This window comes from Pempheris klunzingeri, chromosome 12 (genome assembly GCF_042242105.1).
Source record: "Pempheris klunzingeri isolate RE-2024b chromosome 12, fPemKlu1.hap1, whole genome shotgun sequence".
Classification (NCBI taxonomy): Eukaryota; Metazoa; Chordata; class Actinopteri; order Acropomatiformes; family Pempheridae; genus Pempheris; species Pempheris klunzingeri.
The window spans coordinates 26378034-26402708 of record NC_092023.1 but is presented as its reverse complement, the minus strand read 5'-3'; the positions used below and the strand labels follow the sequence as shown (position 1 = coordinate 26402708).

Here is a 24675-nt window from a genome sequence, read left to right as displayed (position 1 = left end):
TTTTTGCTTTACGATAGATGTTTTTGTTGTCCAAGAAAATCTAATTGAAACTAAGCAGAAGATACTTTTTTTACTGATAGAGAAAAAAGACTTCAACAATGAGAGGCTAACCATGAGTAATAATAAGTATCCCTATGAAAGTGAATTCTGGGTGATTTTGTGACATTTCTTTCCCCACCCGGACAGGTTTTCTATGTTTGTTCCTTCTCTATAATAGATATTTGTTATGCACTACTCTTTGTATCTGAACAGTTTTTCGACGGTCAGCAGTTGTTTTTGTTAAAAAGACAAAAAAAAGACGATAAAGCGTGCTTTCTGACTGACAAGATCTTTTGCAATACCTCAATTTTGAAATATATTAGGAGAGAAACTGATATTTTCTAAGTAAGTTTATTCAGATGAAAAAATATATATTAATTTAATTCTTCAAGAGAAATGATTTAACAGATGGTTGATTTTTTTATTTTTATCATGCTTATTTGCTTTTATTTTAAGAATTTATTTTTTTGAAAAAGACAACAACTGAAGGAGCTAGAGCTTTATAACTAATATAACAATGTAGTTAGCGAGAGTACAGTCTACTTTATTACAGTGGAAGTAGGGCGAGCGTCCCACTGGTCAAATTGGTCGAAACATCAGAGAAGAGCTCTTTAGGAAAAAAACAAAACAAACCAGGTGCTCAGAGAGAAAACTGAACATATTTCCCACGTTTTTTGTATATTTATAATCAATCATTTACTATGCTGACCAGAGTTGTGAAAGAGATCTTCTGTTCATTATTTTTTTAAGAGAAGTTTTTTATGTTTCCTAAAAGTATGTGCTCCCTTTTGTTTTGTAAAAAAAAAAAAAAAAAAGCAACGTGACCCTGATTTGTTAGCCTGACACCGTCGGGAGAGAAATCAAAGGAGACTTGTGAGAGTCACCGAGCAGCTGGAGGTAGAGAGACGAGACGAGACGAGACGAGACGAGAATGTTGTTTTTAACACAAAACAGACACAAGTGTTTTCACCTGTAACTTGATCGAAAGCCCCCAAGGTGCATCAATTGACTGGTGGCCTTCTATTCACGCAAGACTTGAATTAGTCCCATTTTTTAAGGCTAAGAACCTTGATTCTTTGTTGTAATGTGCAATACTGTTTGTACTGTTTGTAGAAAAGAAGAAAACAAGAAAAAGAGGCATAAATCTTTATTGCAGAATTATTTTCATTGCAAGCATTGTGATTCACTAAAATCATTTTCTACTGTGTATTTACCTACTCTACCTGCTAGTACCTTCCAGTAGTAATGTAGCCTTTGTACTGAGAAATTTTCATTATTTTTAGAAAGTTTTGCTAAAAAAGAAAAGAATTTAAACATATTTACATATTTTCATTTTTATTTCGTATTTTTCTTTACAGACTTATTTCTCAACCATTAATAGTTATTTCTGGGGGAGACTTTCATATCTGGTCAATGTCATTAATATTATTTTGTATTTTTACTTGGAATAAATTAATTTTATGATGCTAATTCTTTAAAAGTTTATTTTTTTCGTTTGTTCACTTTTTTCATTTTTTCTTTTTTTTTTTTTGAAGCTGAAAAAAAACCTTTGTAATATTGTTACTAAAGTGTCTCGATTCTTGAAATGCTAAGCTTTATGTGTTAACTCGCTGATGTTGCTTACATTGGTGTGAAAATGATCTACGGAGAAAAAAAAATCTACTCACAAACAGCAGATTGGTGGTTGGTGATGTTTAAAAGATTCTCAATGTAAACAAATGACTGGGCAATAAAATAAAAATGGCAGAACGGAGCATACATGCAGTACGTTGTCATGTAATTGTGGAAAATGGGCGACCATTTACACTGCTTCTGCTACTGCGGTAGTCCTACTACTATTAGCACTAACTCCACAGTAACTCGTCCTCGTGGTTCACGGTGGACAGAAACATTTCCTCACATGTGAAGCATTCAACAGCTTCAGAAACAGCCATGTCACACGTCGTCCTCTTTCTGGAAGGTTCCCCGCAGAGTGCACCGGTGTGATTGTATTTAAGTATGAATGTAAATGCAGAGATGCACTGTGTAATATCCAAAGTTTGGGAAGAGCTTATATCACTGTAGAAGTTTAACTCTTCATAGGACGCAGTGGTCTAAAGTGGGGGTTTTTGCTTCCCTGATTTTTTGATTGTTCCTGTATTATAATTGTTTTTTTGTTTTTTTTGTCCAAAATCTTACAGTTCCCCTCCTGATCTTCTGCCTTCAAAGAATAGTTCCAACATTTTGGAAAATATTCGTATTCGCCAAAAGTTAGATGAGAGGATTGACACTTTTGTCGAAGCGCTACTTGTAAAGCTACGGCTAGGAGGCTGCTAACTTAGCCTAGCATTAGCCCCCGGCTAAGAATTAGCCTAGCACGTACCCCCTCGTAAAAACCGCAGCTCATAGTTTTTACGCTTCGATTTGTGTACAGATTAAACAAACGAGAGATGGCGTGTTAATGAGTGAGCCTTCACTGTGCTGTGCTAGTCATGCTAGCTATCCCCCCCTTCCTCCAGTGTTGGAAACGACACGTGGCAGTGTTAGGGTGCCACACTCTTGGCTGGGAGCAGTGACTTCCTGAAGTCCTGTCCAAGAACAAACCCTTGATATAACCTCTTTAACACTGCAACGGGTCCTTTTTCTTTTCCACTTCTGAATTAATTTAACAAATAAGGTGTAAGGTGTTAGACGGTGAGCTTTAGAGGTGCTGCTAGGCAGTTTTTGTAACCTTCAAACGGAGCCAGGCTAGCTGTTTCCTGTCTGTATGCTAAGCTAAGCTAGGCTAAGCTAGGCTAAGCTAAGCAGCTTCAGGCTCAAACTTCACATTTACTGTACAGAGATGAGTGGTTCTCTTTTAACTCTCAATAAGACGGCGAATGTGCATATTTTCCAACCTGGCAAACATTGTTTTTCTTTCTTAAAAGTCAGGCTGAAGCTCCATTTTGAAGTGTTTTTGACGCACCTTCCTCTGCTGTCTTCATCCAAAAAGAGACTCCAGTGCTCATGTGAGAATGTTATTTCTGGCTGGCCTTTTCTACCAGTTTATACAGCTGATGCTAACCCCCACCACCCCCCCCCCCTCTTTCTTTTGACTAGCCCCATACTTTTCTCTCTCTCCCAGGGCTCAGCATTATTCACCACCATACCACCAAGTATTTGTCTCCTGGCCTTTTTTTTTTAAAGTTTCTCTTTCACTTAACAAAAGAGTTTATACCTGAACTATAACACGACGTGTCTGTGCAAATGAAAAAGATCATGATTTGGATGATGGCAACCATTTTATATATTCCTCTCTATAGATATGCGTATGTATTTCATGTAACTAGACTTGGATAGTAAACTGTATATTCACTTCTGCTTCATGGGCGTTCTCTGGGTAGGTAAACACTGTCGGTCTCGTCATGTTGTGATCTCAAAATAGGTGAAAAAAAAAGAAAAAAAAGATTGGTAATGTGCTTTTCTCCACAAACATCCTACTAGTTTTGAAATGTACATTTGTTTTTGTTTGTAAGGCATCTGTGCTTTTATTTTCTAGGTTTTTTTTATTTCCTGACTTGAACACTGGTTCTATCTTGGCGAGGCTTTTGAGATTGTTGACTTGGTCTGAACTTTTTGCAGTATAACTGTGATTTGAAAACATGGAGCTCAATGCTGCTAATGCTTACTACTGCTTCAGAGTTTGTAGTTCCCACCTTAATTTTTCCTTTTTCTGTACTAATAAGCAAATCTTATTAAACGTAGTTGTATGACGCTGTGAAACCTTGTGGTCTTTGGCATGGCACCCTCTCCTTCTCTGTCTGACCAGTACTAACTTGCATTACGCCCGTGGCAACTTATCTCTATCTTCACACATCTGTCCTTCCAGCGTAGCCATTCATTCTTCAGATTCAGACGGTCAGGCTGAAAGAGCATCGTATTGAAGTTTCTGCATTTGACAAAATGATCTTCCCACTCAGAAGCTGCTCTGGAGCTTTCCGTCGGATCAGAAAGTCATCGCCGGACAGTTTGCCCTGTTGTCATGGAAGCAAAGGATAGGATCTTGTATGTGGATACTCAATTATAAAATTGAAATATGATATTGAAATATCTTCCTTTGAAAACACATCTGTGTTTTCTTACTTCATAAATTTAGAAAACTCAAGCTTCTAATATTAAGAAAAGTATATAGTTAAGCTCAAACTCTGACCTAAACATACAATAAAATCAATTTGTTAATGCCAGACAAAAAATTCTAATTTAGAACATTTCTGGGGATTAAAATGGTTTTCAAATGTCATTTTTTTGGGCATCCAGTGGGATTAAAATTTCAGCATCACGTGTTCAGCAGTGATTACCCCATGGAGATACTCACTTCTACACGTTCTAGTTATTTTAGCCTCTTTGCTTCCATAAATTTTCCACCTCTGAGCATTTTTACAACCTCTCACTTATGTTGGCCTGAGAGCCGGGATTGGATCTTCATTCTTGACCTTGGAAACAGAAGCAGACAAACAATCTCACCACAAGTTCCGTTTAGTAGCTTTGATATGTCAAGAATGAAGTCTGAGGCCAACATGGACAAGAGCTCCTCCTGAGTGCTCAGAGGAATTGGACACGTGACACCATCAGCATCCTTTCTTTTAACGGTTTCCTTTGCAGCGTGTGGCTGTAATAAAGCAGTAAGAAGATCTACAATATGTTTACTCCTGTCAGAAGGAGGTGAGTGCGAACGTATTTTAGGCTCATTCACTTCTCATCAGTAGGATTATTCTTGGATGTACAACCACACCATCTACTGGCCATCACTGTTCACACAGGAAAAAAAAAAAAAGGATCTGTAGTTCAAAGGTCTGTAGAATTTATTACAATTCCACGTTCATAAACAAAAAGCAGCAATTACAGAAATATGTACAAGTCTATCTTTTTTAAAATACTTGTGGTAAGTTTCAGGTACCAGTTTCAGCTTGGCCCCTTGTTCTGTCTCTGTAATGCTGCTTCTAGTGCAGTGCTTTCCCAGCCCCCCCCCCCAGCATCACGTTTGGAGGAGCTGGACACGACGCAGACTGTCATTTCTCCACCAAAGTCTCTTGATGGCCGAAGGGCATGTGAGCGGACTCTCCTGGGGCGAGGAGAAACCAGCACCATCTGGAGGATGGGAGTCATCTTGTCACAGCACAAGCAGCTCCTGAGCGCGGCCGCAGTCACCGGTGTGCTGGAGAAAAAGGCAGCGCACCGTGATGACGCCCTGTGGCTTCTCGTCACTGTCCTCCTGTTTCCCTTTGTTGTACAAAAACATGTTTGTATCATATCATCCATCCGTCAGAGAGGTGCTGACAGGTGTGGCTGGGTATCGCAGTGCTTTTAAGACCTTGTGACGTGGGGTAGATGTGAGGGAGGTGCAACTGGGTAATGGTGTCTGAAGCAGAGAACACTGTGTACTCTGGCAATGCATCGTGGGAAGAGGGCAGCGGGCTGTAAAAGTAGCACCGTGTGCTGAAACTATAGAGGATAACTGTAATTATGGTACACCGTATGCTTGAGAGACTAAATCCACATCACTGTACGCAGCGGTGGTGCCTATGTTAACTAATGTAAACTAACACTGTGTCCGATGGTACGTCGTCGTCATACCATCATTTTCTCTTAGCAGTTCAGTTGAAGGTTTGCCCTCAACGACGAAGTCTGACGATGTTCAGAAACATCAGAGGAAAATGTTTCAACATTGTTGCAGCACATCTATTGATGTGAAAGCACTAGAATATAGATTAGTTCTTATTTTGGCTGTGCATTAGTTATTGCTTTGGGACGTGTACTGTAACTGTTAGCCATCAGTGTGGGGGTGGGTTTGGGACTGGAGCACATGACTGCAGCAGCAGGGTCTCCTCAGGCTCTGACCAGGTCCTGCTCGGCCAGCAGATGGAGGCTGCGTGGGGGTGGTACAGTGCTACTGCAGGGAGTGCATGAAGTTGTCCAGGTTGTACTCTGTGTCGTACTGCTGCTGGTCCCATAACTCCCCCAGGCCGTCCAGCACAGACTTCATGGAGGCCTTCCCTGAGGTTGACGGTGACTGCTCACCCTTCTCTCCCTTCTCGCCCTGAAACACATTTATAAGATACTTTATTAGTCCCACGACAGGGACATGTACAACGCCACAGCAGACGGGTTGTACTAATGTACAGTTAAGACAGAGGAAGTATAAGAATAGAGACAACATAACATACAGGACAGGACAGGTCAGCCAAACATCAGGCATGGAGAGGTGTGTGTGTTGGGAAGATGTTGGAATGTGAGTGAACAGGCTTTTGTTACATGTGCTTGTTGTTAAGGCGGTGCAAAACATTCAAACAATCTAAAGGAATGTAAAAACAGACACGAGCTGCATGCAGTAGGATGTTGAGTGCCTTTCAGACACCCTTGGGGCTCTCACCTTGTCTAGAGTGAAGAGGTTGAGGAGCTGGTCGGTGCCCATGCTCTGCATGCTGGCGTTGTCTTGGCTGATGACAGTGTTGGCGATGCTCATCTTGAATTTCTGCAGACCCATGATCTTCTCCTCCAGCGTGCCCCGAGTGATCAGCCTGTACACGTTCACCACCCGTTTCTGCACCAGGCGAACACAATGGTGCACGTCAACAGAATGCATCAGACGTGCATTTATTTAAGGGGGCACGGCACATTTTGCTGGACTGACAAATCAGGTGTTAATCCCACAGCTGCAGCTGCAGTGTCACTAAAACCAAGACGTTTGAGCACATGACTCCTCCTGAAATATGTTCATAGGTATAAAATATGTTTTTTGAATGCCTTGTGTTGACATGCTCACTGAATACACTCCCTCAGATCATCATGTAGTTCTCCGCACTCACAGCTTATGGTGCCTTCAGTCATTGTGGTCCCACTCCACAACATGAACTAAGGTCTGTGCTACAACAGCGTCTTCTTTTAAAAGTGGACTAGAGCTCATCTTCACAAGCGGTTAATCAGTATTATCATTCCCTTTTTAAATAATGATACCTCCGTATTCCCTTTTTATTTCAAAGCCTTCTCATTTTATATTCTGTTTTTGTCATGTATGATTTTTGCCTTTTATTCTGAATCACATCGAGGCGACGCCTGCCATATGAAATATGCAAAATGGACCAAGTGAAATTAAATTGACAGTTGTGCCGCATAAATAAACTTGGCTTGGTGCATAGGACAGTTCCTCCCCTGATTTCAGACAAGAGCAGCAGTGTCGCACCATGCAAGGCAGGCTGTTCAAAGGCCATATTTAATAATGCATCAAGGAGACACTGTTGGACAAATCACTTCCTCCTGTCAGAGCCACAGACGCATCTTGGATTCAGTATCGTCTTAATGCGCCTGGAATTTGTCAAAGCCAGCAATGATCTAAATAGTATTGGATACTTGGCCTGGGAAACGGTCCGAAACATTTACAAGAGCACATGTCAATGATGTCACAACAACAGTACCTGTCCTATCCTATGGGCACGATCCATGGCCTGCAGGTCCCTCATGGGGTTCCAGTCATGTTCCACGAACACCACGGTGTCGGCACCCGTCAGGTTCAGGCCCAGACCTCCAACATGGGTAGTCAGGAGCAGCACGTCAATGGATGGGTCATTGTTAAACCTGAGATTCACAGAGAAGAAAGCCAAGAAGAAGATTGGACTTTGGTGGCAGCTCACATTCTCAACAACAGGCAGCATTAGGCAACGTTCTGAGCCAAATCTCAAATGTGTTGCTTAAAATCGGCCACGCTGATGTATTGATCTATCCATGGACCTGGAAACGATGGAGTGGCGCAGGCCGGCCTGCACGCTGCCGTCCAGCCTCAGGTAGGTGACAGAGGGCAGTTTGGGTTTCAGCAGGTCATGCTCCACAATATCCAGCATGCTCTTTAGCTGACAAAAAATGAGCACACGATGCTGGGCCACCACTGCCTCGGTGCCCCCCTCTGATCCTCCACTACCACCAAGACCACAGTCCAACAGCAGCTGGGGAACAGAAAACATCAGCACCGGTGTGAGACAGTGGAGAGGTCGACAGCACAGTCAACTTGTGAAACATGGTGAGAGAGGCTGAATAACCCGGGACAGCACAAACAATCTGGATATGTTCTAATGGTATGCATTGAACATTATATACACTCTTCACCAGCAAAGGTGAAGAGTTATACAAGCACATTACTTTCATGAAAACGCAATTGAAAAACATCCACAATATCCTGGATTATGTGAAACAAACTCCAGATGGAAAAGAAATGTGGTGTAGCCGATCTAAACTTTGACATCCTGCACATTACCTGTTTGAGGGCAGAGAGCTTGGGAGCGTGCTGAATGTCCCGCAGGCTCGAGTTTTGACCCGACAGCTGCTCAGTGACGCGTTTGTACTCCGGATGCTGCGGGGTCAAGACCAAGCTTGGGTGGTTACACAGCTTCCGCAGGTACTGCAGCGCCTGAGAGAACATGGAAATAAAAAGGGAAACATTACTGCATGGTCACAATGACATGCATATGTAAAAAGGAAGTATTAACAATTTAGGTTTTGATTCCAAACAACACCACATCTGCTCTGTAAAACAAAGTTAGATTCAACATTGAGATCTAAGGGGACAAAAAAAAAAAAAAAAGTGTACCTGGAAGACATGGCCTGTGGCCTTCAGTTTAGGCTTCTCCTCCTCTTCTGTAGAGGCTGTAGAGATGCTGTCCTCCACACTGGCCTTGGCTCTAGACTTTGCAAAGTCTTCATATAACTGCACCTGCAGGTAGTCAGAAAGCATACCAGAGTTAGACCAAGGCTAAGCCCTTGTCCACTTATAGTTACACCGTTCCCTACAGTAATCTTACACATTGACAATGCGTTAAACCTATAATATTATTGGCTACTTAGTCAATAAAAGAAGACGGTCAAACAAGTTTAGTGCCACAGATCACTCTAGTAATCCAGTGGCAAGAAAAATGACAAATGCAAGGCTAAAGCACTATGACAATGTCATTTCAATGTTAACAGCAACATATGTTAGCCTGCAGGTGCTGGAAATGCCCATTAGATAGTTGTTGGATGGCAACCAGTACCTGTAGAGGACTCAGGTTGCAGTAATAGTCCTGAATTATTTTCGGAGGAAGGTCCTGGAGGACATCCTCCTTCATCCTCCTCAGAAGGAAGGGCAGCACCTGTCGATGTAGGGCCTCCATCGCCAGGACACCTGGAGGGAGAAACAAGCATTAACCAGTGCTGCAGTCCTAATCTTAATAAGCCTCTTCATTGAAACGAGATGTGGGAAAAGGTAGAAACTGGTTAGAAATATTAATTTAAAAAAAGACCAGTTCAGATCAGTGCAATATTTTTAGAGCCGACATACCCGCCTCCTGTTCCCGTGAGGAACTCTTGGCGTCGCGGCTGGCCAGGATTGGTTTACCATAACGAGCAGCAAACTGGCGTTCAGTTCCAAGGAAGCCCGGCATGAGGAAGTCAAACAATGACCAGAGCTCCAGGACATTGTTCTGAGGATGGACAGAGGGGGGAAATATTCATGCTCTGATGGGTAAACATAGAAGGAAAAAGTACAATTTTCGAAGGCCAAATCTATGTGACGGCGTCTCACCTGAATGGGTGTTCCTGACAAGATGACTCGGAAGTTAGCAGCCAACTGCTTAATGGCTTTGGAAAGTTTGGTTTTCCCATTCTTGATGACATGACCCTCATCAAGGATACAGTAGTTGAATTTTATATTTCTAAAAGAAAAAAAATGTGGGGAATAAGTTCATAATAAAAACTGAGCATCTACCTGGACAACAGTTTTTGTAGAGCATGCATCAAAAACACATTAAACAAAAATGAACAACAGGCCAAGAATAGAGTGAAGTATGACCCAATAGTTAAGATTGAAAATGGACACAAAAACAAGGCAAAACGTTTTGAAAAGTGATTTAAAAGATGATGCAATGATATTAAAATCAAAATGACACTCACCTAAAAAAGTCGATGTCATTCCGTACAACATCATAAGAGGCAACTATGAGATTGTGTTTTTTCACTTGGTGTTGCAACCTGGAAAGGTAAGTGTTCATGAATTCTGTCAATTCTCAACAAAGCTCATAATCCAAATAAACATTTAAGAATGCTTCGTTCCACTGTGCTGCTAAAAATCTAAAAAACCTTTAGGATAAAGGCGTGAATCATTCTCTGCATACTGAGGTTTTTCATCTTGCCATTAGGCCTGACTAAGCTTTACCGCATTCGTTCTGTAGGAGGCCCAGTGTAGTGCAGCGGGTTGAGGTACTCTTTGGTGCAGAACTTGCCCACTTCATCCACCCAGTGGCCAGTCAGCGTGGGAGGACACACCACCAGAGAGGGCATGGGGCTGCAGTCTGCCGCCTTAGTCTTGGCGTACTCCTGTGCCCTGAATGGACAAACATACAGAAGGCTGAGTCAGGTTTACGAACACAGAACTTCAAAGGCTCAAAATGAGATCACATCACCGTTGATGTTCCCACCGTTAAACCCTGCCTTCTCTAGTGTTTGACAGAACTGCACCGTCATCACTAATAGCATCTTTCATATTCACAATGTTCCACATTACTAAGTAACACTTTGAGGGACATTCACATTTCTTTAAATCCAGCCAAACTAACCTTTTACTTAGCTTTTTGTTTGTGCAAATTCATTGAGGTATTTCATCTGTGGACTTGCAAAGGTTATGTCATTTTTTGTTTTTTAAGAAAATAGTTCATGTTAAAACATGTACATGATTTACAAGAATTCAGTTTCATGTAGAGATATGACATGAGCATGAGATTATACATTATTATTAAGCATGGTAGTGGTATTTTAATATCCGACACAGATTTAGACTAGCATATACACAACAGCTTAAATGAATATTTGTACAAAGATTTTACTATTCAATTATTGATGTTCTTCTTCATAGAGATGTGAAGTTGCTGTAGAAGGAACGATAATATAAAAAGGTTCAATATAACGTGTCGAGTGACAGGAGGTGAGTCAGTGTGCTGACGCTGTAGAGCTGAAAGTCAAACGACAATAACGATAATGGCGCTGGACTTAGTACCTGAGGTAGTGATCTCCTGCCAGAATGCAGATGGACTGCAGTGTCTTGCCAAGGCCCATGTCGTCACACAGGATCCCGTGCAGCTTGTATTTGTTTAGGAAGGACAGCCAGTTCACTCCATCCTGCAAGACGACACAAAAACCATGCGCTGAAAACACAAAAAGCAGCCTCTCCACTGTAACTGAAGCTGTAACATTTTCTCCTGAGCCTGTCACGGTTGACTGGTTGTTGGCCAACAGTAGTAACAATAGTAGAAGCATGTAAACTGGATTTCTGCACTGCTCCATTAAAGAGATGGATGGCTAGTGACCGCATACAACATTTCTCAAAATGACACAGTCTCCACCCAACTGCTTTAAATTTACTCTGTCAAGAAAACTATTTGTTGTCAGTGTCCCTGTTTTTACTGCTTCCAGCCTTAAAGGCAGAACACAATTCACTATTCTGGCAGAAAAACGATCGGGCTCAAAGAGAAGGAGCAGTCCAGGTACAGAACACGTTTGTGTTTCATGGAGCTGTTTTAATGTTTAAAAACACAGATTGGGCATCGTTCATCTGCTGCTTAAGGAGGCATCACAGACAGACCTGCTGGTACTTCCTGAGCTCAGCCTTGATGGGCACAGGGATCTTGTAGTTCTCCAGTTTTCTGCCATCTAGTAGTTGCTCCAAGAATTGCCGCTCTCTGGCCTTCTGGCGGATCAGGTCAGCAGACATGGCTGGGGGGTCTGGTATACCTGCCTGATAGACGAAATGAGAAACACCTTTAGTATTATTATGCGTGTTGTTGCTGATCTAATTGTTTTGCAGAGATTTTTAGCCTTCTGTGTGTGTGCTCATACCTCTAGAGGCAACAAGCGGATGAGTGTAGCAAAGCACTGTGTGGCCATAAAACGAATACTATCACTGGGGTCACTCATACGGCCCAGCACTGGTACTACGAGCAGCACGATGTAGGGTACAATGTCCACATCCAGCTGCTCCATAACACCTGGAGGGATGTCGGTCAAGGACAGTACTGTACAAAAACACTGAAACAACGACAAGGTCGCTGTTTTAATCCCAAACAACTGCTGAAATGCATTTATATTGTGCCAGCTAACAAAACTGAATACACAGTTACTGTGTGAAGGATACAGGCTAAAGCCTCGATGGCACCCTCCTGTTTGGTGCTGTCTTCTATAGCTGCTAACCAGGGGAGTACACACTCAAGGAAACTGTTCATGGTCTCCAGCATGGCTATCTTACTGAGCACGCCCACACACCGTGCTGTCATGTGGCGCACCGCTGTATACGGGTGCTGCAGGCAGGTGAACAGATGGGGTAGGTGCTCCAGTAGCTGGGGAAAAAAACCAAAACAAAACACAGAGACACATTCAGTAATCTGCTTGCATTATAATATGATGTTTTAAGATACATCTATTTATCTATCCTGGAAATCCACCTATGCTAATAACTGTTGCATTGCCTTTTGAGAAAGGCCCTTCGATGGTCCAACGAACAGTTAAACAACAACATGTAACAGTTAAGTCTTCAATAAACACTGGTATAAAAAAGAACACAGAAGAGTCAGTGGATCAGCAGTCTTACCAAAGGTTTGAGTTCAGCAGCCATGGCTCCTGCCATAATTTCCAGCACCTGTAGAGAGTTGACCAGCTCCTGAGCTGCAGTGTCTCCCCTTTCCAGCTGGGCCTGCCTATCTAGAACGCACAGGAGACACAAAGGGATTCAGGGTACCGACTACATACATCCTGGACTTTCTGAAACATGGAGATCAGGGTGATATTAAGTGGATTATCTTGGTGAAATTGGTGAATTAAAATCAATATACACACATATATAATGCAAGCTTTCTTATAACCCATCATAGGTAATTGAGACTTTGATGACTACGAATTGAATGCAATTAATTAGCGTTTTTGGGATGCAGAATTCAGTCAAAAATTCACTTACAAATGTATCAAAGTCAATTTAAAAGCCAAAAGTCTAAAAACCGATTACAATCCTTGCTGGTCAAGTGTTTTTACATGGCACTAGTGGCCCTCATAAAATGTAAATCTGATCAAGTAAATCAACATACCAATGCAGTGATTTTCAGTCACCACCATCCTCAGTGGTCCCACTGTGTTTTCCCATAGGTACGGCAGAGACTTTGTGAGGTCTGCACCAAAGTGCCTGGCAACAGTTGTTAGGGAGAACTCTGCCCCTCGTCTCTGAATGAGAAATGGCTTCTTGGTCTAAAACAAAACAAAAAAAAAAAACAGACAAATTATTATTTTTTTAAAAACTGGTAACCGATATGACCCAATGTGAGGAAAGCGTTCTTTAGTAGTCTACTCTGTACCTCATCATTATCAGTGCTGATGGTGCTGCCAGGAGGAAGCTCTGTGCTAGGGGTCTTTGGGGCTTTAGGGGCTGGTCCTCTCTTACTAGTGATGGCAAATGCTGCCCTTTGGTGACGGTATAAGGTGATGATGCCTCGGGTTTTGTTGACCATGTGATGCATGCCGTCTTTCTCCAACCCGCCTACTAACAGCATGAGAAATAAAGAAGCATGCAAAAAACAACTTCTTCAGTGTTGACACATAATTATTAAAAAGGGCTGCTGCTGCAGTTTCATTTCAGGAAGATAAAGGAAACTTTGTTCTCTCTTCTACTCTACTCTTGAAAATTTGAATTTTGACATCCTGTTGATAGCTGACAAGTTGAGTACCATTAAGCCCAAGCTTCAACAACTTCTTACCTTTGGCATTTTCCTGTGTGGGGGGTACGGGGCAAGCAGATGAGGGTGTGGCCACAGAGTCCACACAGGCAGAGGCACAGAGGTTTTTGATGATCTTGGGGTTGGGGCATGGCGAGCGCCCAGCACACTGTTGCAGCAGCTTGGCAATAAAAGCAGCAGCATATCCCTGGATCAGGGTGTTCTCTTCCCGCTTGATGGCCTCCATCAGAGGCCTGACCAGTGGGTTGAGCTTGTCAGGAAGCACTTGCAGGTTAATCACTGCACAGGCTGCAAACATGTGGACACGCAGATGGAGCTGCTGCCAGTCTGCACTGGTCTCCATCACTGTTGCTTGAGCCTGCTGTCGTTTGCTGTCCAGTGCCTGCCACTGTTTGGACTTCACGTTTAGACCTGCTGTTGACTCTGTAAAGATGGTGGTTACCTAGGAAACAAGCAGGTGGAGAATGTGAGTGACTGGAACAGGAGCGATCTGTTACAGAGTGAAATATCCATTGACCTTTGAAGCCAAGGATCAGCTGGATACCAAACCATTATCAAAGCTATCAGTTCAGGATATACAGAGCTGGACAGAAAACAAATTACATATGGATGATGTGTTATAAATCCCTGCTATGATAACATTAGTGAAACACCGTGTAAGCCTTAAAGCACAAGATAATGAAGAGCAAAATCAACATTTGTTGGTTCAGTTTGTTAGAATAGTATTACTGGAGGCGTTTCCCAGCATATTTTGTTCTAGCTCGGGGTGTAAGGGTATGCAATTAATCAATGATACAACTTCTGTCATTCTATTAAATTTACATTACAAATTACAATACCCCGTTTGGTGCATCTTAAGAATGAAAGTGCATTGTTTCTGAAGAATCGTCTTCACTCTTCATACACAATTAGCATGCACACCTAAGGGTTGTTTGTGGGTTCACCATCTGTTCAAAACAAAGACCCTCCTTCATCCAGTCAAGTGGAGTGTTATGTTTGTGGTTACAAGAGTGTGTGTGTGTGTGTGTGTGTGTGTGTGTGTCTCCACCTACCAGTTCATTGGCTTGATCGATAGTGAAAACACTACAGTTGAGGCGGTCTTGTAGGTCTATCTGGGATTCAGCTAGCAGTGCAATGAGCTGCTTGCACTCATTCTGCATGCGTGTGAAAGGAATGGCAATCTCATCATAGTACAAGTGCTCTGACAGAATGGCCAACAGACGAGGTTGCACCATGGATGACACCACCTGACAATCCTGAAAATGGGAGATTGGAAAGGTAAATAAATGCATTCAGCCTCTGTCCGATTCTGTTATCATCAGACAATAACAAAAAAACACAATTACAAACATGTTCAATTTGTAATTATTCCACAACAAACTAACTCTGTTCAAGCTTTTCACCTTCTGCAGTGCAGCCCACTCACAAAGCACCAGAGCCACAGCTATGCGCTGCAGGGCTGACTTGGAGTTGAGGTGGAAGAGCAACAGCTGGCCTAAAGACTCAGCTGGTCGGATCTCCTGAGACGCAGCATTGAGCTGAGGGTCACAGATACACCTACACAGAGCCCCCAGCAATCTGGATTACAGAGATACAAAGAGCACGCAAATGCTGTCAGTGTCTTTAAAAAAAAAAATGATATGGCAATTCTGGTAATACTGAACTTTTTTCCTTTCAAAGCAACAAATCATGAACTTACTTGGCAGCCATGAGGCGAGCACGAATCACAACATAGTCCCGTGTTACTGGGTCGTCTGTCACCGTCTCTGCACCTGCTATATACTCCTGAACCGTTTCCTTCACCTGATTGGTCCCTTGACGAGCCTTTGCACCAGCCTTTTCCTGTTGCATCAACAGAAAAATTAATTAGTGTTTCTTTGGGTGGGCAAAGTAACATTTGTTACATGTATGGAACACATGCTGATGCATGCAAAGTAAACATGTTCCCTTAAGTACATTTGTTGGGTTGAACATCTCTGCTGTATTTTTATTTCGTCCTGCAGACTGTTTGGTTGCTAATGCTCCTCTGGCTTATACAGGTCATGGCTGTAAGACTCCTGTTACCACCACCCTGTCTCCTTGTCTGTCGCCTAGCAACCTCAGCAAGGTTCATTTGTTTTGTGTGACGTCTTTAAGTCACTCTCAATATTTGCATGAATTTGTTGATATAATTTGCAACAGAAACGCCCTACCAGCCTGGGTTATTCCAGACTGACCTTTTAGACCGATTTCTTTCCTTATTGGATATTTTTTGGTGCAGAGCAGGTATAGTCATATAAACGTTTGGGGATAAATGATTAGTTCTCCTAAACCTTAAATGTAAAATATTATTCATTTCAAAAGATCAGCCAAGAACAGAACCATATAAGTGTCACATAAGTTAATCTTCAGTCTGATTTAGTTTTAAATTTAAAAAAAAAAAAAAAAAAAAAAAAAAAGTACAACCTTGGAGCGTGACTTCACTTCCAGCAGCATATTCAGGTCTATGGGAATGTGGGAAGCCTGCATCATGAGACAGAGCCAGGCGCCCATCCACGGACAGCTGGCTGCTACCACATACTGCTGGGGGGCTTGAGACAGCAGCTCCATCCACACCTTTGCATGGGGACACACATTAACAAATCAATGCAAAACCCAAAAAAGGTCATCTATGTACACCAGGAAAGAAAAGTGAGACTTAAAAGTATAAAAAAATCAATATGACATTGGGAGGTATTTCAGTATCGTTTTACTTGTTTCCAATAACCGCACCTTAGCCACCTTACTACCACTTCATTGCATGGGTAAAAATACTGTCAGTCATGCAACAAACCTTTTGGATCAGTTCAAGGATCTCTTCATTGCTCTCCAAGATGCAGGACTGGAAGATGTGCCGGAGCATATCTTGTAGGATGGGGTTGATCCACATTGCACAGCTCTACAGAACAAGAAATATTACTGGGCATGCAAAATATTAACCCTTTCATGCATAGAGGTCACTACAGTGTGCAGCTATTCAAAAGCTGTTTTCTTGTATATGCATGAGTTCTGATGGCATAGTTGCACATCAGCCACAAAAAGAGCGAAACCAAGATGGTTGACAGACAGCCAGAAACACCAAGTTGCTCATTTTTTTCTGTTCAAACCTTCTATAAAAAGAGACCCTTGCAGGTAAGAAAAATATGGTGACATCAAGTAACATCTAAGGAGTCATGCAATTGCAAAAAGTATTGATTTTATACTGGGAGGAAATTATGATTAATCACATGTCCACTGAATTGTGCATCATGCATCAGTAGCTAGATTTCAACTACTGGACATGTAAATATCTTTATACAATTTGGGTTGAAAAAAGTTCAAGTTCAAACCTTGTTTTTCATGCCTAAAGATGAATAAAAACACTTAGTAAAAAGATCCTGAGGTTATCATAATTCATGCTTGAAAGGGTTAACCAGCATGCAAGATGTTTGTATGACTAATATATGATGTCTTACTGTATTTCTAATAGCTTGTTAAGTCCTTTATGTATTAATATTGACATGTAATTTACCATATATTACATGAATACCCAATTGTTCTAGTCAAATCTACCTCGTCAGCTTTAGACAGCAGTGTGAAGAGCGTCTCTAGTGCTGCCCTTCGTACTGAGGATATGGTGTGTCTCAGGAACGGCCAAACCCGAGGGACCAGGACTGTTAATGACTGCTGCATGCTAGAGTGGACAAGAAAATGTGTCAACATAAAAATGCAGTTGGGAGGAGGCATAAAAGAATAAATTATTATTATTTTTTTTTCCCCAAAAAGGACAGAAGAACTGTAAAAACAAAGCCGTGTTATAAGGGTATAGACTAACCCCTGCCTAGACCTAAACAATCAGTGCTCATCCAATTGTTGGTCACAAGTTCGCTAAGTGCGCATGCTTGGTCCAATCATGTGCTTTTATGCAAGTCACGTTCAAGTGAAATGCAGTCGACCTCTTGGCACAGTGCTGATACACAAAACATCACAGACCATTTGCCTTCCTTCAGCTTGAGAGCAATAGATGAGACGAGTCACTACAGTGAGCTTCTTGTGAAATGCCAAGACCGTCCTAGTATCGACAAGTGCAATTCACTGTCACACGTCATCTACTGTATTGTTTTAAGCAACAGAAATCAAATCTCTATCATTATTCCCTTATCCTTCACAGTACTTGTCACTGCTTTCCCTTGCCTGTTTATTTGTACATATACGGTAGCTGGATCCAACTAAATTTGTTCAATAATGATATAAAATGGAACCAACAACATAAATATCTACAATATAGTGTATTTTGGTCTGTCATCATTCACCACCGGCAATAGCATTTATTGTGTGAACTTCCAAGACCGACCTGCACTGTCGGACCTGCGGGTAGGTGAGCAGCGAGGACAGCAACGTCATGATGCTGTTGGTTGAAGCAGTGAGGTCGTCCAAGTCCAAAAGAGCATCCCATAGTGTGTTCACAATGAAGGGTACCTGAGAGAAACGCATGCAGAATTTCACAGCTCAATAAAGATATTCACAATGTGAAAAACAACTGCCTGCAGGTGACACACTTCAACAACAACACTCTCTGACCTTATTCGGCAGTAGTTGTACCAAGCCTTCCACCACAGGGATGAGGGCTGAGGCTGCCACAGCCCTGACATCATCGTCTAGGTCTTGTAGGCCTACAGTGATGGCAGGGAGCACCCGGGGCAGTAAAACAGAGATCAGGTCCTGAGACACAAAGGAACCAGACAGGCTGAGATTAGCACAGATGTACAGGTATGAGAACAGAAAGAACGTCCTTTACAGTGACCTCTCTCCACAAGGAGAACAGATGCTTCCAGACCAGAAAACCTTTCCGTCCACACACATTTCCTCCCACCCCCACATTTTTATTCGTGACCATATGGCACTCAAATTGAATACACTGTCGAACCCAGCAACACTTATTTAAACAGCTCATCGTATACAAACAGTACAGGTGGTACCTGTCGAACAGCCAGGGCATACTTGATCCCGAGCAGGCCTCCGTGACGAACCTCCCACTGGTCTTCTTTCAGCAGCTTCAGCAGGACGTCTACTGTCATGGAAACGCCACTTTCATTCATGTGGCGGAGGGCCACGCCGAGCGTCTGGGCACACGTCTCCCTGACAGGAGCCACCACCTGGCAAAGGGGGAGAGAGATATATGAGGAGCAGCTTTAGCTGGTTAACTAGTTACACTAATCTGATGTTGGCTCATCTTAGTGGTTTAGTCATATAGTTATGTCCATAGGAGATTGTTATTACACAGTCCTTCAAACAAACAAACAAAAAAAACTACAAAAAGGTTAATTCAGTGAATCAGGATGATTTGTTGACACAGCCTCGCCTGTACTACACTGCTTGTCCCATCGTGCACAATTTCTAAAAACAAAAGTGAGTCAGCATGTTTTAGCATTCTCAGGTGTTTTGTTTGGTCGTCTGGCTAAAAAATGCCTACCTCATCAGATACAAAATCTCCAAACCGGTCCAGAGCAAAGACACAGAGTAGCCGGATGACCAGGTCCTCTATCCACTCCTGATGCTGCCGCAACATCTAAACCAAGACGTCAGCACTTAGCATCATGTTTAATTCTCAAACAAACAAACAAACTAAAAAGGATATACCTGCTCTGCAGTGCTTCCCACTAGCTTCCCGCCCCCAGCACCATGGGACTTGAGGATTTCTCTTAGACCAGTGCCTGCACCATGCCGAATCTGTAGACAACCACAAGCAATTTTATTTGTTTACAAAGAAAAATCCATCCGCCCACTGATGTTAACTGAGACTTCTTTTATTGATCCCCCATAGGGGGAAATTTACACCCAATGATCTACAATGCGTTGTTTTTACCTCCCATGAAGGATTGAAGAGGTCGTTGCACAGCTCCTCACAGAAGCTCTCCAGAGGCCACTCATGTATCTAGCGACAAAGCAATGAGAACATCATTAACGGATATTAATATTATTATTGTATGGTAAGTTTTTACCATTTGTAGCAATTTAAAAAGGTTCAGGACTTAACGGTGAGCTGTAAATCATTTCTTACTTCCTCTAAAAGACTGGAGCTATCTGGAACGTTGTCGATTAAGACTTTATGCTCTGTTGCTGGTTGGTCAATAACAACATTGGTGGTTTTCCTTCGCTTCTCTTCAGGTTCACCCTCAAAACTGTCGTTACTGAAAAGGTGGAGAGTTCACAAAGTGAATCACTTTATCATTAGAACCAATCAAATTCTACATATTAAAAGGCCAGATGTGTCAAGAAAAAAATGAGGGTTTTACCCTTTAAACTCTTACACTGATGCCAAGGCTGTACATGAAGGAGAAAATAGACCCTTCAACATGTATACTTTTTTCAAAAAAAGGGGCCACTGTGTTTTTTTCTAATTGGCTCTGTGTTTAAGAGATGGGAGACGATGCGTAACAATCAAGTCTCCTGCCATAATCAAAATCTGACATGTTGCAGGTGCACAGTATCCAAAATCTTACCTTTTCTCATTTGGATCCATGTCTCTGGATTTTTGCTTGGCCACTAGCTTGGCCATCCTCTTCGCCTTATTCTTCTGACGACTACTCATGCCTGGCCGGAACTCTGAGTCAATTAACTCAGCAGCCTGAATGGGCTGATAACAAGAACCATGGAGTCGTTGGTAAATTGGAAATTGAACTGAACACATGCATCAGATGCACTACAGTCTAGAGCAGATTACTAAATGCATCATTTAACAAAATAATTCTCTGGCTCAAAGCATCATAAAACTCCTAGGACTGCACACTCCAAGTAAGTAAATCTAACAACCTACTCCAAATCAACAGTGGTCCTTTTGGACAAACTGCATTCCCCATGACTATTCACGCACCAGTCATGATCATTGTTTTATACGGTTTAGAAATGTCTGCCCAACAGGTCATCGGTGAATGAAGACCCATGTTCCACACTCGGATGACTATTTGTGGTATATTTGCCATCTCACACACAAAGTGCATGCTCAAAGGTCTGCTCAATCAAAGCTTAGAGGTTCAAATGAGACCAACCACGTGGTTGCGGGAGCTGGATCCAGCTGTAGCTTTGCCTCCAGCGGCTCTAAGCCCACTGGTTTGGCAAGTATAGTCTAGGTCCTCATCATTGAACAGCTCCTCTGTGTCCATGCCGATAGCAGCACCCATGTCCAAACCCAGCTTCTTCTGAAGAAGCTTTCTCTGGCGGGTCAGACGTTCCTTTGGGTCCATCTCACCTGACAACACAGAACAGGAAGTCAGGGGGAAACTTTGGACAGACAAAACAAGTACAACATAGCTCTGTTTGGAATTAATGCAGCTAGGAGCTATAAATGGTAGGTGCTGGGGCTACAAATAAAGACAGGAACAGTATCATAAATAGCTTTGAAAATCACCTAGACCTTGCTAAATTTAGAAATCTACAACGGTACAGAGAACCTTGAAGGAGAAGTGAAATCTGATCACAGACATGATATAACGAGGAAATGCAGAAAATACAAAAACAGACGGGAGGTTCAAATTAAAAATGACCATCAAAAAGACAAGTATGAGCTGCTTTCCCTATTCAAATAGCATTCAAATTCATAGCTACGCAGCCACAGTTGGGTGTGCGAGAGTAGAAGATTGTGGAGGTTACTGCAACTAAATAAATAAAATGGTCATTAATCACTACAAACCAGTTTTGTCATCCTGCAGCTCAAACTCAGCCCCAGCAGATCCCAGCAGAGAGGCCCCATGTTTGAGTAGGCGGGAGATGTCAAAGTGGTAGAAAGTCAAGCGGTCACAAGAGGAGTCCTCTGGAGACAAGTCTTCACAAGACTCTACACAAAACAAAAAGATTCTCATTTATCCCTCCAACTGCTTGAATACGGTGTCGTGTCTAAACTAATACCTTTGACCAAGAACAACCTTGTGGTTTCAACCTAAGAAAACTAACCTTTTTTGAACAATTTATACAACAGAGTGTGAGGTCTGACATTGTTGTGTGGACAGGAAAAAGACAGTGATGCTTGCCTTCACAGATGAGGTTTGGTACCAAGCAACAGAAATGTGTAATGCATTTGTTTTATGAGACCTCATTTTGTACAACAGTACACCTGATCACACAATAGAGCTGCCATCATATTCATATAATCCTACAGTCATGTGAAATACAGACACAAAAACACATCACATCTAAATTGGGTGTTCGGCTACATTGAAATACAATAAGAGACCATGGTGAGTATAAAGCAACAGAACAGGGTTTAACCTGCTGAGACAACGTTGAATGAGTGGGTTATGTCAAGCAAGAGGAGCATTCTTTCAATACTAATCCTTATAATGTGATCACTGCAATGCAAAAAAATCTGCCTTTTTTCCTATTGTTTTGGTCTGTCAATGTATAATGTGTACACACAGCAATCTGAAAGTGTGGGTTTGGATGGAGCTGTGTTTGAGAAAAAAATGCAGTAATGTCGAGTTATACTATATCTGGGACCTAGAGGGAGGACCTACTAGAGAGATCATCTTTTCCTGTTCACAACTAACAAAGTCCACTGTGTTTAAACAGCAAACGCTGCATGTTATCAGTTAGCCCTCTATCAAAATTGAGGCTGATGTTTCCAACAGTTTGTGTCACTCAATGGAAGTTTTAGTTCCCTCTTTCCTGCCACTTAAAACAGCACACATGACTAACCTCATGTATTGCAACTAAACCCAAGGTAAACATTAGTGCTTAAAACAACTGCAAATACAGTGTTGAATGTGGCGTGTATGCCCCTGCTTAACATCACTAAAGTGGAAATATTTTAAAAAGAACAAGCCTTGATGCTCACCTTCTTTAGGCCTGGGGGCCGGGTCCCATTCAGGAATATTCTTCACAATGGCCTCCACAGCTTGGCCCGCTGCTATACGAGTGTCCCAGTTGGGACTCCTTAGGTAGGTCAAGACCTTGTAATTGACAAATAGATTTAATTCACTACATGTACAACTTAAATGAAAACCGTCTGACCTATATAGAGGAGGAAAGAGACAAGTAAGACAGCACAGAATCTGTGTAGGGTTGGGCGATGTACCCAGTGCAAACAATGATATATTGTCTATATGCCCCGTCTTAAATTATGAAGGCTCACAAAAGGACTGTTAGGACAAAGCTGCCGAACACACCTTTGATAGGAGGCTATTAAGTTCATGTGGGTGGAGTTTGACCACTTCTCCAAGCTGCTGGGCCGCTGCTTTCCTGGTTACTGGTGTTGTTCCGGTGTCAAGCAGGATAAACAAGCGATCAAGTCTAAAGAGAGGTTACAAAAAGCAAAACAAGGTCAACAGAAACATTACAGATGGTGCACAATAGATTGCACTGGGCAAACATGCCGGTGCCTCTTCTCCAATTGTTGGTGCTCTACTGTGCAAGAACCACTTTAAAGCTTTGAACCTAATGAGAAGACCAACATATATAGAACATCTTTATTTATGTACCCTTCAACAAGATTTCTGCATTTCTTCACTAAATGTAAACAGCCTCACAATTTCATTCACCATGACAAACGTTCTCAAGACAGCACAATGACCGCTATGTGCACGGATAAACCCATTATGCCTGAATAATTGTTTGGCTTTGCACCAAGGTAACCTGTCTAATGTCCCTGGCCTTTCACTGAGGTCATTAGAGGTCTATTAATAAAGTGGAGTGGATTAGAGATGCACGGGGCTTGACCCCAGGTTCAATACTTATGCTGAACTGCAGGAGTATACTTTGCTATGCAAAGGAGGGCCACTGTCACCACGTGGAATTATCACAACAATCACAAGGGAAAACATTAGCCAAGAACAAATCAAACCAATGTTATCAAACATCAAACACTGGTGCATTTCTAAAGTTACGGTGAAGATTACCACGACTTTAGGACAGGCTGCAAGCCCATGTGTTTGACTTTGCGCTGAATAAACTGTGTCACTAACCAATGTCCATATTTCAGTTTCCAGCATTAATATAACTGTATACATGTAGCCGATGGTGGTATCTAGCGTTTACAAGCTGTCTTTCCTGACACAACTTCACAATAACGTTTCGTTAGCCAGCTGAGCCTCGGCAGAGCACCGGCATAGCATTAGCAGAGGCTGACAGACTAAACTCTGACAGTAATTTAAACTGAGAGCTCGGACCTACATCATCCCACACTGATTTATGAGTCCATCCGTGACCGGTCTGCAAACCCGAGCCTGTCTAGTGACTTATTTACACTGTACGTTACACCGTGTTAGCCTGATGGCTAACGTTAGTCGGCCGTCACCATGCCATTAGTCACAACGTCGAAGGCTAGCAGGTATTAGCAGGCTAGCTAGCTAGCTAGCTAGCTGATTGTTAATAAAAGTCGGCCAGATAAAAGCCAGCCAGAATTAAGCCACCCTTACCTTGATACGGCCATGGTCAATAATTGTACGGCCTTTCAAGTCCTTCATTCAACAGGCAACCAGTGCTGTGAGACTTTCTCCTCTTTGCCGTTTCACGTTCCCAGTGCGGCAGATAACAGTACCTGAAGTCATGAGCTAGTTAGCAGCTAACGCTAGCTAGCCGAGGCCCAGGCTGTGTGCTTCTCTCCAGCCCCGCTCTGTCCACCGAGGAGAGCGAGTTCACCACCAATTCATGGCTTCAAACTTGTCCCTCTTGTCTCTTCGCTATCTTCTCACACAAAATATCGCCAACTACCATACGTACACCAATCTATAGCTCAAGTTACCCTTCAGAACTCTTCGCAGACAAATATTTTAACCTAATAAGATGTAAAGAGTTATTTTGAAGCACGCTGAGGGGAACCCAGAAGACTGTTTTTATATGAGGAGCCATCTTGCATTTATTCCTTCCTCCATAGCAGGCGGATGCTGATTGGTTA

The 24675-nt window shown here is 42.3% G+C and overlaps 1 protein-coding gene across 2 annotated transcripts; it reads right to left on the bottom strand.

Moving 5' to 3' along the window:
- Positions 1-4836: 4836 nt before the first annotated feature.
- On the bottom strand, positions 4837-24610 carry btaf1 (BTAF1 RNA polymerase II, B-TFIID transcription factor-associated). Of its 2 annotated transcripts, none has more exons than XM_070840757.1 (38): positions 24197-24610; positions 22949-23072; positions 22618-22732; positions 21478-21621; positions 20837-21036; positions 20291-20424; positions 19849-19978; positions 19654-19722; positions 19428-19517; positions 19261-19356; positions 18767-18943; positions 18369-18509; positions 18142-18266; positions 17361-17481; positions 16603-16707; positions 16236-16385; positions 15490-15632; positions 15194-15368; positions 14843-15046; positions 13812-14232; positions 13413-13597; positions 13149-13305; positions 12659-12768; positions 12206-12407; positions 11911-12059; positions 11657-11809; positions 11072-11193; positions 10235-10402; positions 9973-10050; positions 9605-9734; positions 9362-9503; positions 9075-9205; positions 8636-8758; positions 8303-8455; positions 7783-7994; positions 7470-7629; positions 6428-6598; positions 4837-6094 (listed from the first exon to the last, which is right to left on the bottom strand). In XM_070840757.1, the coding sequence occupies exons 1-38, from the start codon at positions 24208-24210 to the stop codon at positions 5945-5947; spliced, it is 5574 nt and encodes a 1857-aa protein (XP_070696858.1). In that variant the 5' UTR covers positions 24211-24610; the 3' UTR covers positions 4837-5944. The 2 variants fall into 2 exon arrangements, with proteins under 2 accessions (XP_070696858.1, XP_070696859.1); XM_070840758.1 differs by having other exon boundaries at positions 13413-13594.
- Positions 24611-24675: the final 65 nt, after the last annotated feature.